Source organism: Diachasmimorpha longicaudata, chromosome 5 (genome assembly GCF_034640455.1).
Source record: "Diachasmimorpha longicaudata isolate KC_UGA_2023 chromosome 5, iyDiaLong2, whole genome shotgun sequence".
NCBI classification, from domain to species: domain Eukaryota; kingdom Metazoa; phylum Arthropoda; class Insecta; order Hymenoptera; family Braconidae; genus Diachasmimorpha; species Diachasmimorpha longicaudata.
In genome coordinates, this window is record NC_087229.1 from 8,115,676 (window position 1) to 8,132,633 (window position 16,958).

General features: G+C 38.1%; 3 protein-coding genes and 1 long non-coding RNA gene across 11 annotated transcripts; 2 read left to right on the top strand and 2 right to left on the bottom strand.

Annotated features, from left to right (window-relative positions):
- The first annotated feature begins 212 nt into the window (after nucleotides 1-212).
- Nucleotides 213-1,801, top strand: LOC135162546 (uncharacterized). Its single transcript, XR_010298985.1, has 2 exons — nucleotides 213-351; nucleotides 444-1,801. It is a non-coding gene; the product is annotated as an uncharacterized LOC135162546 (long non-coding RNA).
- On the bottom strand, nucleotides 1,404-5,984 carry LOC135162514 (UDP-glucuronic acid decarboxylase 1). 4 transcript variants are annotated; one of them, XM_064121094.1, is made up of 6 exons: nucleotides 5,687-5,984; nucleotides 5,033-5,209; nucleotides 3,039-3,611; nucleotides 2,502-2,615; nucleotides 2,102-2,422; nucleotides 1,404-1,840 (listed from the first exon to the last, which is right to left on the bottom strand). In XM_064121094.1, exons 2-6 carry the CDS (start codon nucleotides 5,094-5,096, stop codon nucleotides 1,578-1,580), a joined length of 1,335 nt encoding a protein of 444 aa, XP_063977164.1. In that variant the 5' UTR covers nucleotides 5,097-5,209; nucleotides 5,687-5,984; the 3' UTR covers nucleotides 1,404-1,577. The 4 variants fall into 4 exon arrangements, with proteins under 4 accessions (XP_063977164.1, XP_063977163.1, XP_063977162.1 ...); XM_064121093.1 differs by lacking the exon at nucleotides 5,687-5,984 and adding an exon at nucleotides 5,422-5,667; XM_064121092.1 differs by lacking the exon at nucleotides 5,687-5,984 and having other exon boundaries at nucleotides 5,033-5,667.
- A 441-nt stretch (nucleotides 5,985-6,425) lies between these two features.
- Nucleotides 6,426-13,187, top strand: LOC135162494 (tripeptidyl-peptidase 2). 4 transcript variants are annotated; one of them, XR_010298973.1, is made up of 12 exons: nucleotides 6,426-6,740; nucleotides 6,924-7,052; nucleotides 7,181-7,348; nucleotides 7,661-7,821; nucleotides 7,902-8,065; nucleotides 8,450-10,568; nucleotides 10,839-10,853; nucleotides 11,189-11,412; nucleotides 11,566-11,577; nucleotides 11,724-12,172; nucleotides 12,263-12,580; nucleotides 12,685-13,187. XR_010298973.1 is itself a non-coding variant. In XM_064121053.1 (11 exons), exons 1-11 carry the CDS (start codon nucleotides 6,579-6,581, stop codon nucleotides 12,470-12,472), a joined length of 3,813 nt encoding a protein of 1,270 aa, XP_063977123.1. In that variant the 5' UTR covers nucleotides 6,426-6,578; the 3' UTR covers nucleotides 12,473-13,187. The 4 variants fall into 4 exon arrangements, 3 of the variants coding, with proteins under 3 accessions (XP_063977123.1, XP_063977124.1, XP_063977125.1); XM_064121053.1 differs by having other exon boundaries at nucleotides 12,263-13,187; XM_064121054.1 differs by lacking the exon at nucleotides 11,566-11,577 and having other exon boundaries at nucleotides 6,428-6,740; nucleotides 12,263-13,187.
- Nucleotides 13,188-13,448: 261 nt separating this feature from the next.
- On the bottom strand, nucleotides 13,449-16,812 carry LOC135162517 (E3 ubiquitin-protein ligase MSL2). Of its 2 annotated transcripts, none has more exons than XM_064121102.1 (4): nucleotides 16,026-16,812; nucleotides 15,670-15,830; nucleotides 15,183-15,380; nucleotides 13,449-14,986 (listed from the first exon to the last, which is right to left on the bottom strand). In XM_064121102.1, exons 1-4 carry the CDS (start codon nucleotides 16,606-16,608, stop codon nucleotides 14,717-14,719), a joined length of 1,212 nt encoding a protein of 403 aa, XP_063977172.1. In that variant the 5' UTR covers nucleotides 16,609-16,812; the 3' UTR covers nucleotides 13,449-14,716. The 2 variants fall into 2 exon arrangements, with proteins under 2 accessions (XP_063977172.1, XP_063977171.1); XM_064121101.1 differs by having other exon boundaries at nucleotides 15,598-15,830.
- Nucleotides 16,813-16,958: the final 146 nt, after the last annotated feature.

The following is a 16,958-nucleotide window of genomic DNA, read 5'->3' on the forward strand; positions in this document are numbered from 1 at the left end:
GGATTTATGGAGACACGTGGAATGAGCGCGCCACACTGTATGCTCTACACTACTGTATACCTGGAGAAGATCACAGTTGCTAAAGCTAAATGAAAACGCAAATGGACCGCTGCAAAGCGACCTCGCCAGCGGTCGCTACTAAACTGAAGACAGAGTAGAGCGAGGAACAGAAAACTGAACTCTCAACTTCCAGAGAACTGCGCCGCTTGCGCCTTTCCTTCTGTCTCTCTCGCACCTCCACCGTTCAAAAGACTCGCTGGAAACATCTGCCCATTCTAGACGACTTAACAAATAAATGCTTTTTCACTCGCTCCATCACCTGCAATTATTCCCAGACAGATAATAATGAAGGTACATTTTTATTTCATCGTAAACATTTATCTTTTCATTTAGATTCTCACCAAAAATAAGTGTCACTTTCAATGTTTCCCTCGTATGTATAGTCAATGGAGAGAAGGGGAGTCTTTCCTAGCTTCAGATAAGGAATCGATGGGAGTTTTACCCTGGGGAAAATTTGCCCGTGGGAACAATGGAACCGCAAAGTATAAATTGACTTATCGTTGAGCGGAATAAAATTAATGAAATTTCCAACGTAACTTTTTGGTGGTACATTAGATTTAATGAGAAATATGAAAGCTGAGAGAATTTTTGATAAGCTGAGGGTCATTAACGGGGGAGGGATAGTGCAAATGTGTCAAGCGGCTATAGATATTTCTCTTGACCTCAGCAGCCTTATGGATCGTGCAAACTCATGGATTTTTCATGCAAATGAGGAGAAAAAATAAGGCAGAACAATAGATGAAGAAAGAGGAATTGTAGGAAGAATAGATATGGTGATTCAATAGACATTACACAAAGTTGATCTATACCTCAGTGAGTTGCTAAATAAAACAAATTTTTAGATGATTCTCTTGTGACTGATGAATCTCGCTAGGTCTCATAGAATATCAGTGATAGGGTGATGTGGCGTGCACGTAGGCGAATGATTAAAAAGCCATTGAAATACTGTCTTGCGCTGTATTAATGGATCTTTGACATTTCTGTCACTTCTACGGTTTATGACGGCAGTATGAAATTCCATGAAAAAATTAATCTTCTATTGGACTGTATCATCCACCAATTCTCACAAGCTTCAATTAAAAAAAAATCGTGGAGATATCTTCCGCTATCCCACTCTATCTTCGAGAGAACAAAAAATTTTGGGCTCAACATAAAATTAAGTCAATACATTTGACGATGAACTCGAAAATTTTAGTGGCAAAAACATGCCGGATGACACGATTATACTCACCGAGAGAGACGACCACGCGCGCCCTGTCACACTGCCCACGCGCTTCACCCATTACCGCTAATCAACTCTTTAGATAAATCCGGAACAATTTTCATATTTAGCATATAATATATGATCTTTTTCACGAGTTATACTATTTACAGTGAGTACAATTAAAATTATACCATACATTGCTAAAGCTTTTCACTCATAAAACTTACACATGGGAATGATGTCATTAAAACACTTGTTCTTTTGGCACTCTTTTCTCCCGTTCTCCCGTAGTTTTATAATTCTTTCCAATAAATCACAATTGTTCGACAATGTCATGATCATTGACATACGGAATTCTCACGAGCCTTTGTGAATGTTTTGTTTTTTTCAATTCTTTTTCAAAATAGGCTATTGTCTTTGTGAGACCTTCAGTCAGGGATACTTTTGGCTCCCAATTGAGGAACTTCTTTGCTCGACTTATGTCGGGTCTCCTTCTCTGGGGATCGTCTTCTACTGCCGCTAACTCGACTATTTTGCTGGTACCTCCCACCGCATCTTTGATGATTGTCGCGAATTCTGAAATGTCATTGACGTTCACAAATAAATTAAGGTTTTAACAACAGGCATCTAAATTTCTTCTAGAAATATATTAACTTGAAGTAAAAGGTTGAAGTAAAAGGAACTAAAGACAATTTTTCTCTGTCAATAAAAATTGTCATCGAAAGGGAGTAACCCCGGTTGTCAACATTGCAATGAAGTATTTACACTTTAAGAAAACTCAAAAGTGGTTATTCTGGATCTACTGTCTCCTACTAATATCGACTTCTTTAAAATTACCTTCAATCGTATGCTCGACTGGATTTCCGAGATTGATCGGTTGGGTATAATTGGAGGACATCAATGCCACCAACCCATCTACTAAATCGGAGACATATTGAAACGACCTTGTCTGCTTCCCATTACCATAAATAGTGATAGAATCGTTCTGAAGTGCTTGTAAAATAAAATTGGAGACGACTCTTCCATCGTTCATATGCATTCTCGGGCCAAATGTATTAAAAATTCTAGCAACACGCACTTCCACACCTTCTTGTCGCATGTATGAATAACTTAAAGTCTCAGCAACGCGTTTGCCTTCGTCATAACATGCCCGAGGCCCTGCAAATTCATCATTTTAGTATTTATTCCTGTGCAGTGCTTCCTACTAGTCATTTTTTTTTTCATTTTCATCACGTACCAATAGGATTAACATGACCCCAATAAGTTTCCGATTGTGGATGCTCCATCGGGTCTCCATATACTTCAGAAGTACTAGCGATCAAGACTCTAGCTGCCACACGTTTCGCAAGACCTATGATTCATTATTTTTCTTTACTGCTTGTACAGTCATGCATCGAGGTAAACAAACTCTGGATGATATGCGGGGGGAGAGAGAGATAAAGAGACAAAAACGCAGTGATAGAGACCTTGCCATAAGGAGCTCTTTCATGGGGTGACAGATGCAATATAATGATCTCGTATCATTCCGAACATCTTCTCGAGTAATTTCAATACCAGGAAGATTCGAAATGGCTGAAGGGAGTGATTTTATAACAAAAGACAAGTAGATACTCCGAAGAGAAAATTAGTTTTGAAATTCAAGTACTTTTTTATCCAAGTACAGACTTTTGTCAAAGTCAACATGAGACCAAGGATGGACTGTGGTGTGAAAATATGGAAAATATAATATTTGAATTTGATAAGCATTGTCGTAATAATGGAAGTACAAATATACCTAGCATGTTAATTGTCCCAATGGTATTAGTCTTCAATGTCTTCACTGGGTTCAGCATATAGTGAGGTGGACTAGCAGGGCTCGCTAAATGATAAATTTCATCGACTTCTAGATAAAGTGGTCTGACGATATCATGATGAACTAACTCAAAATTTTCATGTCCAACCCAATGCTCGACGTTGCGCTTTCTTCCTGTGAAGAAGTTGTCCGCTACTATCACTTCGTGTCCTTCAAGCATCAGGCGGTCCACCAAGTGCGAGCCAACAAACCCAGCTCCACCAGTGACAAGAATCCTTTTTCGATTTTTGTAGTTTAGAAATTTTACTGTTGGAAAATTTTTCGGTATTCTGTCATTAACCTTCGCCTCTATAGTACGCAATTTCTCTTCTAATTCGTGTATTCTTCTCTTGGCTTCTTCGAGGTCATTAACTTGATTTTTCACTATGGAGGAGTCCTCGTAATTGTCTAGTCTTTCTTGGGAGGCGCGATCTTCAATGTTGGGCACTAATCTGCTGCGAGGACTTTGACGTGGTACAGCGTCAAATTTTACAATAGTCTGGTAGAATCCGAATACTGAAATAACCCCAACAATATCTTTGTTAACCTTGGATACGGTTCAATAGTGAAGAACGTCCTTCGATTTTATTGAGATGAGTTGCTTACAAACGAAGATTTGAGGTGGTTTACCGTTTCTTCGGTCGAATGGCCATATTTTTTACCCCTAAGAAATACTTTTCTTTTCATTACTCTTATGTTTTCATAGGTAATATTTACCGTAGACCCTAATTAGCGAGAAAGAAAATTCAAATCAGGTGTTCTGGATCACCCAAGAAATATTACCTATAGGTCCGTCCTTTTTATGCGCATCGACAATGAAAAGTCTCATAAGTCTTTCGATTCGATTCCGTAAACGGCGAGTGAACTGTGAGTTCCGTATTTTTTTACGAAACATTTGTCCATGTGTTACGGAAATGAAATAAAAAAAATACTGATAGTGTATGCGCGCTACTCGGGTAATGTAGGCCGTTAAATGAGTACACTAGACAATCTTCCCACCGTGAAGAGTATACTAGTGATTTCCCCGCAGTGTATACCATGCATGAATAAATATGAATGTTCATTTCATTTTGTAGAAATTATGACAATGCCGGATGTGGAGAAGTTTATCATTCCTTTGGCGTTGCTATTTAACAAACGTTTTCCTTAATATTCCCCTCATTTGAATAATTTTCTATTCGCAATTTGTTCAGATATTTAAGTTGGTTAAATGTTAGTGTAAATATTGTATGTGATATCCGTTTGGTCTTCACAATTAATGGTTTTTGGTGGGTTCTATCTCTCCTCTCAGACCTTCGATGAAAAGTAGATATAGAACATCATTTGTAGATAATTAAATGAATGTCAAACATCGCATTGAAGGCAATCAGTAAGGTCACTTTCAAGGAGATCCATGAAAAATTAACTACTATTTCCCAATTAACTACTATTTCTATCGAATTATTTTTAAGTTGAACGTAATGACTGTTCAATGAGTCTTTATTCGAAGCTATAATTGCATCAATTTAATATAGAATATTCCCAAATATTCATAACATCCTCAATTTTTTTAGTCCTTGGGAATTTTGAAAATAGGTCATAGGAAGCAGGTAGCAGCTGGCTTATAGGTGGAGCTATAAAGCTATCCCTGAAGGGACGATTTAAAGAGGTTCAGAGAGGGTATAGAATCAACACGATTATATGTAATAAATTAGCAAATTCAAATAGACAATGACTAGACGAAAAATTACATTAAAAATAGAGTCAGACTTATTTTCACCAATGGTACAATGAACTTCGTAAAATTTAGTAAATATTATACCAGACTTTTTAAAAATATTCTGACCAATTGTCTTAACAATGAGATAAGAAAAATTTTCTATCATAACTAGAAAAGAATTGTTTCTAAAGTAATAATGTAGGTTTTTCGCCAAAACCAATTAAAATTGTCAACTCACTCAGTAAAACACAGAGGGTAAAGAATCCAATCTGCTTCACCTTTCGCTGTGAGACCAGCATCATAACTGCCTTACATGACTCCGATCTATGTTTGAAATCACCTTCTCGTCATACCATATTACACCTAATTTATTTCTTTTCACTAGGTGAGACTAGTTTGACCTGCATGAAACCACCTAGAAAAACATAACCTCACTAACGCAGACCGATTACGATACTTGCATGGTACGTCGTGTGCGAATCATAAACTGTAAGTTCAGCAATCATCTCCGTGACTTGAGTAAATCCCTCATATTTTCCCGAACACGAAAAAAACATAAATATTCCTCAGATCCCTGAAGGATGATCAAAGACATCCTCACGTTGATCGAGTGAAGACTTTGATTACCGTGTCCTGTGTAAACACTTCACTGAATCAATCGGTGTACGATTTATTCATAACATTTCATTCGTTACAATGTTCATGAGGTTAAAACTCAGCCCGTCCACATATTGGAGACGGTTGGAATACACTATTAGAATTTTTTGGCACGTGACAGTCCCACTAGACACGAAATTACGCAATTTGACTTCACGGTTTTATGAGGAAACCACTGAAGAGTGTAAATATCGTTCAATTAAAGACAGCCTAAGACAACATATCGGGGAATTACCCATTCATTCTCCAGTCAGCTCAATGCCATGCTGAATATTATGTCAAAAAATCAGAAATATAAAAATTTCACAATTTTTTAGTCAAACTAAATTCGCTAATTGTATACAAATGACTGAAATTGTCCTTCAAAAGCAAAATCTTTTCTCCCGGAAATTTGGAGGACTGTCCAATCACGACTTTTTCATAAACATTCTTAGTCGGTATAAATATTACTGATCCAGTGAAAGAACAAATGATCAATTCCAAACTGTCCAGATGAACAAGTATTTGCATGACAGTTGATTTACTCGCACATTGTTCTTAACCGGTTCCAGTAATTCAGATACGCGTTTACAAAATGCCGAGTCGGTATATTATCGGTACAGGCAGACCCTTGAAATTGATCCTGACGGCTGCGTGAGACACTCGAAAATTCTTCTGTTCATTAAAGAATGGTCTCCCCGATCCTAATGAAGGATTGAAGAATGAAGCTAATGCTGTTCGGAGAAAAATTAGATTTATCTCGATTGAGCCCAGTTTTATTCCGTAATTTCAGTAAAGAAGAATTAAAATTCCTGAGGAAAGTGGAAGTCGTCTCCCTCGCAGCCGCCAGAATCGACAATGGCGCCTCCCATCGTCGAGGTTCATACCCAGCCTTAGCGTGGGATTGCCTGACGCCTGACATCTGCGCCTCTACTTTAGCCTATCCTTCTTGCCCGTGACTCTCTGCAGGTAGATTTCCGAACTGTCAGCTTCATCTTCAGCTTCACTTCGACCCTATGTTCATATATATAAGGCTGAAACACCACTAAGATAGCGTTTATAACGATTTTCTACCATCACGGTGCGCGACAGAGGCCACTTCTGGACAGGACGATACAATAAAAATTGACAATTTTTGAATTCATATTATGGGGGACGTCGTTGACTGTAATTTTCCCGTCTGGGGACTATTACCGAAGAAAGAAACTGGAGTTAACCAGTATCTGATTAAATATCCCGAGTACGATGGTAGAGGTACCGTTATTGCTATCTTCGATTCTGGAGTCGACCCTGGTGCTCCTGGATTGCAGGTGAATATATTTGGACAATGGATGTTTTATGCTTTGTTATTCACTATTTGTTTACATACGATAATATTAATTCATTTAAATAATTTTCACTTTTGAATTATAGTTGAAGGAATCATGATATCGCTCATTGTTTTGTGCATTTCATTTCTATTTTTAATATTTTCTTGGTTTTGGTACATTTAGGTGACTAGTGATGGAAAACCAAAGATTATAGCCCGATTTGACTGCAGTGGAAATGGAGACGTGGACACTAGCACAGTTGTACATTCAGAAGAGGGATACATTATTGGACTCACCGGTCGCAAACTCAAAGTAATTATTATTATTTTTTCTTGACTATTCTAATCAATGATATTATTCAACTTGTAATCTCAAACGACTGCTCCATCATTATTCAACATCTAAATTGCAACTTTAATGGTTTTCAACTTTCCTTTTAGCTGCCATTCAACTGGAAAAATCCATCTGGTGATTACCATGTCGGTGTCAAAGAAGCTTTTCCCCTTTATCCAGCAAAGTTGCGTGAAAAAATAATAGCGGAACGGAAGAAAAAATATTGGGACGATGGACAGAAAGCAGCAGTTGCGGAAGCCGCTCGAAAGCTCCAGGTTCTCAGTAATTCCTGTTTCTCGACTAAATTTTTTTTGATACAAAAGTGAGGATCAGTGATTTAAAAAAGTAGAATTTGAAACCAAGTCATCCAAAGATAGGGTTGTTGTGGGGCCGTTGACACTAACGTCTTGTTAATTAGGACATTGTGTATTTTTATCGCTTCAACGCCACGCTATATTTGTAATTGGCAATGTTTGATTCATTGAGTGATTGAGAATTCAACTATTATGTAATTGTTCAGGCGTTATCGATGATGGACTCATCGAATTTCTTGTGGTGCACCTGAAAAGAATTTTTTTTTCCTACAGGAATTTGACGCGAAAAATCCTAATCCAACGAGTGTCCAGGATAAATTGACCAGAGAGGAATTGGAGGCTCGGCTTGAGGTGCTTCAAAATGGGGAGAAGAAGTATCACGATGCGGGACCTACTTACGACTGCGTTGTCTACCACGATGGCGACAGTTGGAGGTAAATAATTGCGGTGGATTGACTCCCAAGACTGGGAAAAGTTAGAAAAATTATTTACTGAAAGATATTTGCATAAACAGAGCGTGCATTGATACGTCTGAGGAGGGAAACCTTGAAAATGGTATTCATCTGGGGGAATACTCTCTCACGCAGGAGTATGCTCCTCTGACTCAGCAGGATCAGCTGAATATATCTGTGAATATTCATAACAATGGAAACGTTCTTGAAATTGTTGGAGTATGCGGTAAGAACGATTAATGAATATTTTTATTATTCAATTACATCGACTCATTGATATCGTTGTACAGTGACTGAAGCGTAAGAAAGTTGTTAAACGTCGATAGGTAAATCATCCAGCACGGAATTGTTTTCTTTTCGAAGTCTTGTAGAATTTCAATTAACTTGAGTAATTAAAATTTTTTAGTGACACTAAATTACATCCTTCTGCAATATGAACACGTATGAAATTTGGAAAATAACTAATAGTCCGGTACCTCATAGAATTTAAATCAATTTATAGCAAATACTTCCCGATCTAATTAACGAGGAAATCCTTCTTGATTTCGACTATATATATATATATATATATGGAAAATTCCAATAACATAATGATTGACCATCTTATTAGCAAGTCACGGGACGCACGTGGCGTCAATAGCAGCGGCCAACTTTCCCGAGAATAAAGAACTGAACGGCATTGCCCCCGGGGCTCAAATAATCTCGTTGACAATCGGCGATAATCGCATCGACCCTATGGAGACTGGAACTGGTCTCGTTCGTGCAATGGTTTGGATAATGAAGAACAACAAAAAAGTGGACGTAATAAACATGAGCTATGGTGAACAATCCCACTGGTCCAACACAGGAAGGATCATCGAGTTGATGAACGAAGTTGTCGATAAATACGGAGTGACTTGGGTGGCAGCAGCAGGAAACTTTGGCCCAGCTTTATGCACAATCGGCACACCTCCAGACATCAATACCATGAACATAATAAGCGTCGGTGCATACGTATCCCCAGATATGATGGTCGCGGAATATTCTCTTCGTGAAAAAATGCCAGGTATGCCATACACGTGGTCCTCACGAGGGCCGATGATAGACGGTGGTACTGGAGTGACTGTTTGTGCACCTGGTGGAGCAATAACAAGTGTTCCAAATTTCACACTTCGTCAGAGTCAACTTATGAATGGTACCAGTATGGCGAGTCCACACGTCGCTGGAGCAATTGCCCTTCTTATCTGTGGCTTGCGTGACAAAGGGTGTCCTTTCTCACCTTTCAGCATCAAACGAGCCCTCGAAAATTCCGCCCAATATATAGATACACTAGACTCATTTGCCCAGGGATCTGGTCTACTCCAGGTGGAGCGGGCTTTTGAGAATCTCGTGGCGAATTGTCAGGCAATCGAGAGAGACGTCAGATTTTCCATAAACTGTGGTAGCAATAATTCAAAGGGTATTCATCTCAGAACAGGTGTTATTGATAGACCCAAGGATTGTGCGGTAACTGTTGAGCCTATTTTCCTTGACACTGAGAATGTCGATGCATCGCGAAAAATTAATTTCAATCTCCGACTTTCGCTAGTCTGCGATGCATCATGGGTGCAATTCCCGTCGCACTTTGAATTGATGCACATGTCTCGAGCTTTTACGGTCAGAATTGATGCTGCCAAACTGAATGACGGTGTACATGCCACTAATATTCGGGCCTACGATGTTACCAATGTTGAAAAAGGACCGGTATTTACTATTCCCGTTACAGTTGTGCAACCCCTGGTGATTTCAAAGACAATGAATCTACCGGATTTGCATTACAATCATATTTTGTTCAGGCCTAATACCATCACTCGCCACTTTATTCTGGTACCCGAGGACGCAACGTGGGCTGTTATCAAGCTCAAGAGCCATGATAAAGAAAAAACTGGGAGGTTTGCAATACAGGCTGTACAGTTAAAGCCACGAATGGCATCTCGAACTCTCCAGATTAATAAAATGATAAATATTACCTCACAGTCTGAAACTGTTCAAGGTTTTGCGGTTCAAGGGGGGTTGATTCTCGAAGTTGTTGTTGCGAAATATTGGGCCAACCTTGGGGAAATTTGTATTGATTATTCGATTGAATTTCATGGAATACATGTTATCGATGGGAATGTTACAATGCAATCGGGCGATGGAATTCATCGAATGGAGCTTCGTAGTTCCCTCAGGAACGAGGAAATTGTACCGAGCGTAACGTTGAAATCACTGGTTCAGGTGCTACGGCCTTTTGACTCAAAAATAGTGCCCTTGGGGGAGAGGGATATTATTCCACCGGCGCGTCAAATTTACGAGCTACAGTTGACGTATACATTCCACATCGCTAAGGCAACTGAAGTTACACCCAATGCTGCTTTCCTCAGTGATCTCCTTTACGAGAGCGAATATGAAAGCCAGCTGTGGATGCTTTATGACACTAATAAACAGCTTTTGCACTGTGGAGATGCTTTTCCGTGGAAGTACACTATTAAGAAGCTGGAGAAGGGAGATTACACCCTGAAAATGCATGTCCGTCATGAGAAGAAGGAGTTATTGGAAAAACTTCTGGACATGGCGATTCTGTTGAATCAGAAGTTGGGAAATATCATTAATTTGGATGTTTACGCTAATCACTCACAGGCGATAATTTCGGGGAAGAAAATGGTCGCCGCTACTGTACCCCCAGGGCATATTCTTCCGGTCTATATTGCACCGATGAATAATGAACATAAGTGAGTATAATTTTTCTACTAGTATTTTTAAATATTTCAAATTCAGTAGTGAAGTGATGAAACTTGATTGAAAAAAAAAATCATTTTCAAATATCAAGAGATGTTGTGCGTCGAAAATATTTTTTTTTCTTAAGAAAAATCAACAATACTTAGGAGTAATTTAGATGTTTTGGCACTTCGCTACCCAATTAGATGGAATTATTTTTTTGTACATCGCGATATCATGTTTTAATTGAAATATTTTGTTTGGGTTCATTATTCAATGCGAAGCAGCTCAGAATGCAAGTGAGTCGGTTTAAGCTACACTTGATTGGTTGCATTTAAGCTTCGCAAATGTTCAAACTACACTGGCTTTTGCAAATGATTCGTCCATGTCAATGAATACCTTCCTTGGACATTTAAGTTGCTACATTTTCTCCAAATGCATGGCTTCGTTCATGTTGCGCTCATAGTTTCTGAATGATGTTAATCCATTAGTGAGTAGTGAAATGCGATTCGTTGGGCTCGCTCAAAAATCTGAACTTTTGCTGAATATCCATGAATTAAAAAGAGATTTTCCTACTGACATTTAATATCTGCAAGAACCGATACTAATCGATATATTTTTTTCTACTATTAAGAGTATCAAAGGGCGCAACACTGGGAACCTATCTACAGGGCTCAGTGACCTTTTGCAAAGACGAGGCGCGGAAAAAAATTGATTGTTACACCTTCAAATACGTTCTATCTGAGCCAGCTAAAAAGGTACCACAAGCGGTGAAGTCAGACGACGAAAAGGTCAGCAAATGGGAAGAGTATCAGGATACACTGAGAGATATGAAGTGCACATGGCTGGCAAAATTAGGTAAATCTTTACATTCCATCCCTTTTCGCTTTTGTAAATTCAGTCAAGTGAAAACTTGCTGTGAACCGTTTGACTGAATTACCAAAGCCCTTTATATATAAAAAAAATTGTGTGCAGCTTATTTCATTCACGCTTTATTTTTATTTTCCCCAGCTCCATCGATCAGTAAGTCTATTCGTTGATTGCAATTCTATACTGTGACTAGCTGAGTGCTCTAATCTCCCTGATTACATCTGTTGCTTTGCAGTATTTCAGAAATTCCTCAGGAATTATTCGGCTCCCGAACTTCAATATTTTTCATCATTTTTCAGAGGCGACAGAACATGCAACGGCTCTGTACAACGAGCTCCGAACTACTTATCCTGAGCATTTACCTGTCCACACTGCCATGTTGACGTCCCTAGACTCTCCAGAAGCTAGACGAATACTTCCCCACGATGATCTAAGCGAAAGTGCTATAAGTTTTTCCGATCAAATAATCGATGTTGCTGACAAAGTTATTTCTGCAATCGATCAAGAAAAGTTATTGGCATTCTATGGTATGAAACACGATCAGAGGCCCGATGCTTTGAAAATCAAATCAACGATGGATAAACAAAAGAGTTTGTTGATCGAGGCATTAGTGAAAAAAGGCTGTGCTTATTCAAGATTATATATTCATACGCGTAAGAGGGGTGAGACTGAAGCTGCCATGCATCTGTCAACCGTAACGCAAATTTGGAATGATGTACAGAAATACGCTGAAGCCACAGATAACAAGGTATTTTTCATTTCATCATTTCAACGTGACGATTTCAGGCAATTTGTCCGAAACCCTGTTTCAAATTTTTTTTTTTTTTCATTTTCCAAGGTTCTGATCCTGTCGTTATGGCACGCGCACATTAACAAACACTATGGACGTTATCTGAAACTCTTATTACGTTTTTACGAAGACAAACCACTCAGGGATATTGACGAGAAATTCGTTGAAATTACGAAAACTATTGGCTGGGATCACTGGGCAAAGCACATCAGTGGAAGTATACCAACGCGTCATTCTAAGGCATACAGGCCATTTTGAAATGTGATTCAATAATAATATCATTCATATTTTCTAAAAAAAAAAACTAACAATAACCTGGGTAAGATGGATATACGTTTTGCTGAAGTGAAACATCTTTCTCACAAGGTCGGTAACAAAGAAAAAATCTTTTCCATTATTTTCAAATGCACGATGCACAATTGTGCAATGTCACCATCAATTCACTTAACCTTTTAATTGTATTTAACAAGTTCGATGAAATTCATCAGAGAACTCGTACGGTGCCCCCTTCCCTAAAACGATCTACGGTGTTTTAAAACAACACGCGAAGAGGTTCAACTTCAACAATTACGCAAGATTGGTAGATGCGAGGGACACAAGCTCCTGAAGAACTCCAATCGCTGTTTCTATTAAGTAGATTTGATTTGTCGGAATCATGATTTTTAAAACCATTTCGTCGACGATGAGTTTTCCTTGAGTAAAACGTGTGCAATTGTCCTGATCAATTGCTTCTAAAATATCATGGACATTGGATCGATTACATGATCCTGCGACCTTTAACTCGCGAAATATAAATTTTGTAAACAATTTTGAAATACTAATACCAATCACAATTTTTGAAACGGAACACCACATCATTGTTTAAGAGATGTAAACCTCATGGAAATGGATTAAAAATTTTCTTGGATTATTTTTATGAAAATGACTGATTCGAGGAGCATCAGAACAATTGACGAATAAAAATGAAACCTGATATTTGGGTAATGATTTAAAATAATAGGCTCGCCAGTACCTCACCCGATAGAAGATTCTTGAAGCATCTTCAAGGGATTCTTGTGAGTCATTCCCACACCCCCCCCCCTTTATCGCTACATATTCCTACCCTCGAGATGTGTGAGCAACGTTCAAGTAAATGAACAGTTGTCAGGTCTATGCCTCAATCCCTCACAATCTTCCGCATCATTCATTATTTTCTTTAGACTATTTTAACCAATTTAAATGAATAAACATGTGGTAAGTAAAAAATATGTTTATTCTCCTCGTCCATTTGATGACATCGCGCATGTACCTACGGGGATACATGATGAACAAAAACTACTACGCCAGTTAATTTCAATCACATTAATAACCCTCTCATCCAGTTTTTTTCCATTTTTCTGTAGTTATGTAACGTAATTACTTATTACTGATACGAAGTGTTACTCTGGTAAATAAAGTGCGCTCCACCACATCTGTGAAAACTATTCATTCATGAATATTCAAGGCCATTTGACACGTGTATGATTGAAACCTTTCAAATTATAATTTATATAAATTCAAAATTTTGTACTAGATTTTCTTTGCTTAATGTTTCTTTACCAATATTCCAATTTCCTTAATGAAAAGACAATAAATCTTGGAATTCGAGCCTTGTCGATGCCAATTAACAATCATAATAAATGTACAATTTCTAAGTACCTAATAGGTAGACTACACAACGATCCACGTAATTGTATTTAAAAATTGATTTCATTCTTAAAAAAAATCTAGATATTCTGTCAACTTTTACGGTTGTAATTTACATACTGGAATTATAGTTTAGTGCACAACAGTGATTCTGAAAAATCGGTGCTCCCTATACAAAACTATCTCATCAATCATGTGATGAGAGAGAAGAAAAAAAGGATAAATGGATCACTGGGATTATCTCGTTACTGATGAATTAAATAGAAAATCCGAACTATTAATTCCATCAAATCTGATCAAATTCTGACTTTCTGATCATCAGAAGTCATGTTTATTCAATGATCATCATCAATGAAAATTTGTATATGACAAATTCAGTCGACGGTGTTATCGGTTTCTTCGTGCTTCAACTTATTATGGATGAATTTTTACAGATGAATATGAAGTGGGCATTTAAAATCAAACGTGAACGAATCCATTGACTTCGTTCACGAATTTTTTATAAGTTATATACTTGCTGTTTTCATTGGGTGTCGAGATTTCTCTTACAATCAATCGCAGTGATTGAAAGAATCATATTGAAGTAGAGCTTTCGGCATTAGATAGAATTGTACAAAAAATCTGTAATTCTTACAATGGTTCTACTTAAAAAACTATCTAATCACACAGTTCCTATGATTACAGACTTTTACACTTTATACAAATTTTACGCTCCAAAAAAATTATCGCGAGGTAAATAACTTTCAAACGCTACTCGTAATAACCATCGTAGTAACACCAATTCGATATAACTTGATGAAATCAGATAAACGCTGAGAGGCGTTATCAATTGCGTTGTCACACGTCAATTTGTATATCACTGTCTTCCGCCTCACTCTCGGTACTTACCATTGCATCTTCACCGACTAACAATGCTGCTGGAAGATTCTGGGGGACATTGTCAATGTCTAATCGAGGAGTGGAATAAACGTTTAGTACTTGAATTGTTGTTGGTGAGGTGGAGAGATGTTGCACTGAGCTCAAAGGATCTGCGGTTAAGGTGTCACAGTCAAGAGGTGTTGATAGTTGCAATTGGAGATTGTGGAGTTCTGGGATGTGAGGCCGGATCTGTAAAACAGAGAAAGGAATTTCACATAAAAAGAGTAACAGATTCATTCATATTCAGAATTTGCCCAGGAATTGATTCTGTGGATAACAAAAATGACAATTACATGAACTTAAATATTCAAGATATTGTTCAAAATATTTTCATGCAATTTTATATATTTGTTATACATTGTATTGAATCTATAGCGTGACATACCTTGAGTCCATCAGCAGTGTGTGGATTTCTACATCCTCTGCATCTACACTCTATGCAGGGTTTACTTTCAACGTAACACGGACACCTTTGTCCACAACACGTCAATTTCCCAGGTATTGCTGTTGCATTACCACAGCGGCAACCTTTCCTCTTACTTCTCGTTGAACTAGATCGTGGCTTTTTAAAGCCCGCCGTAGACTGCGTAACAAAATAATTAATAATGAATCGATGCAACAGTGTTAATACGATACATGTAAAAGCTTGGTGTGCATGCATCCGTGTCACGTGAAATATTTTGACAGTAAAAAGGGCATTAGTCATGTTCAACTTTTGAGATATGTGACACGGTGGTTAAAATAATATTAATAGGGATGCAAAATTAATTTGAAAGACTGTTTTGTGGGGATGAAATTACTTTGCTGCCCTTCGAAGACTTTTTCGGAGGAGTAGTTCCGTATGAAAGATGTGAAGATGGAATGCATTTTACCCCTCCTACATTAGTCCGCGTTGTTCCGTCATCCTGCTGTATAACATCAGTGTCTTCCACAGCTGCAGCTTTTCTTTTTATCGTTATCTTATTACCAGAGCCAGCATACATCACAGAATATATTGAGGAGCCATTGGAGACAGTTCTAATTGCAGGTGATTCTGGTGAAATAAATAATGTTGCAATAAAAATACCCCAGTTAAATATTTCCAGTAAGAAAAACAATTGAGGGGAATGACAATTAAAATCTAATTATGATAATGGTCATTAATTTGTCACGAGTGTAATGAGAAATAATCTATCGAGTGCTGATAGATTATCGTAGTCGTGATAAAATTATTGAAGATGATATTTACCAGGTACGTTTTGTGGAAGTGTTTCGCTAGAGGCTTGAATGGTATTTCCTTGAGTCTGTGTCGATGTGGTACTCGTATAAACACAAGGGAGTATGCTATAAGCGGATTTTGATAATCCAGCATTGCTTTTAAACTCATCCTTGAAACCAGTGCCCTCCTGAATGAGTTCCATGAGACTACCAGCACCCACACTAGATGCCCCATTGCTCGTTACATTGGACGACACAGAAAGAATAAGATTTCTGTAAATACTTGTACTCGTGAGATACTCACAGAGTTTTTTATAACACTGTAACAGTATCCTCAACTGCACATTCTCCACATATTTGTCATAATCTTTGCACCAACCGCAGGATGGCTTTAATTTTTTACGTCCACCACGGCAACAACGACACACGTGATGTTGACAATTGGTTTCGGTTGGTGTGAGCGGCTCTATAAGAAGATTAGAGCACACTGTGCAACTCAAACTCTGGCGCAGATATGGTACGAGCCTGTATAAATCGGTCCAAGAATTTGGATCCTCCGAATCGGCTTGCAATACCAGGCGACACGTAGACACATAAAGACTCGTTGCATTCATTTTTCACGTCTGTCGATTCACTTTGTATGATGTTGATTAATATTCATCTTCTCACTCAATACTCCCACTTAATTGGTAAAAATCAAACGAAGAACAACAAAACGATTGACTCTAAACATTTTGCACAACGTATAACCATCCTCTCACACAAACAAAACATCCGCCATGTTTGAAAGTTTTATTTCAACTACCGACCGCGTTTCCAATGATCGAATTCCGTCGCCGATGGCCTTAGGGTGCGATTCGCATGTAATAGCTAGCCTACGTATTCCGCCTGAGACACACAGAGGTCACTACTTAGATTATCCATTTAAAAATATATGAAATTCTAACGAAAGATTTTAAGTGCA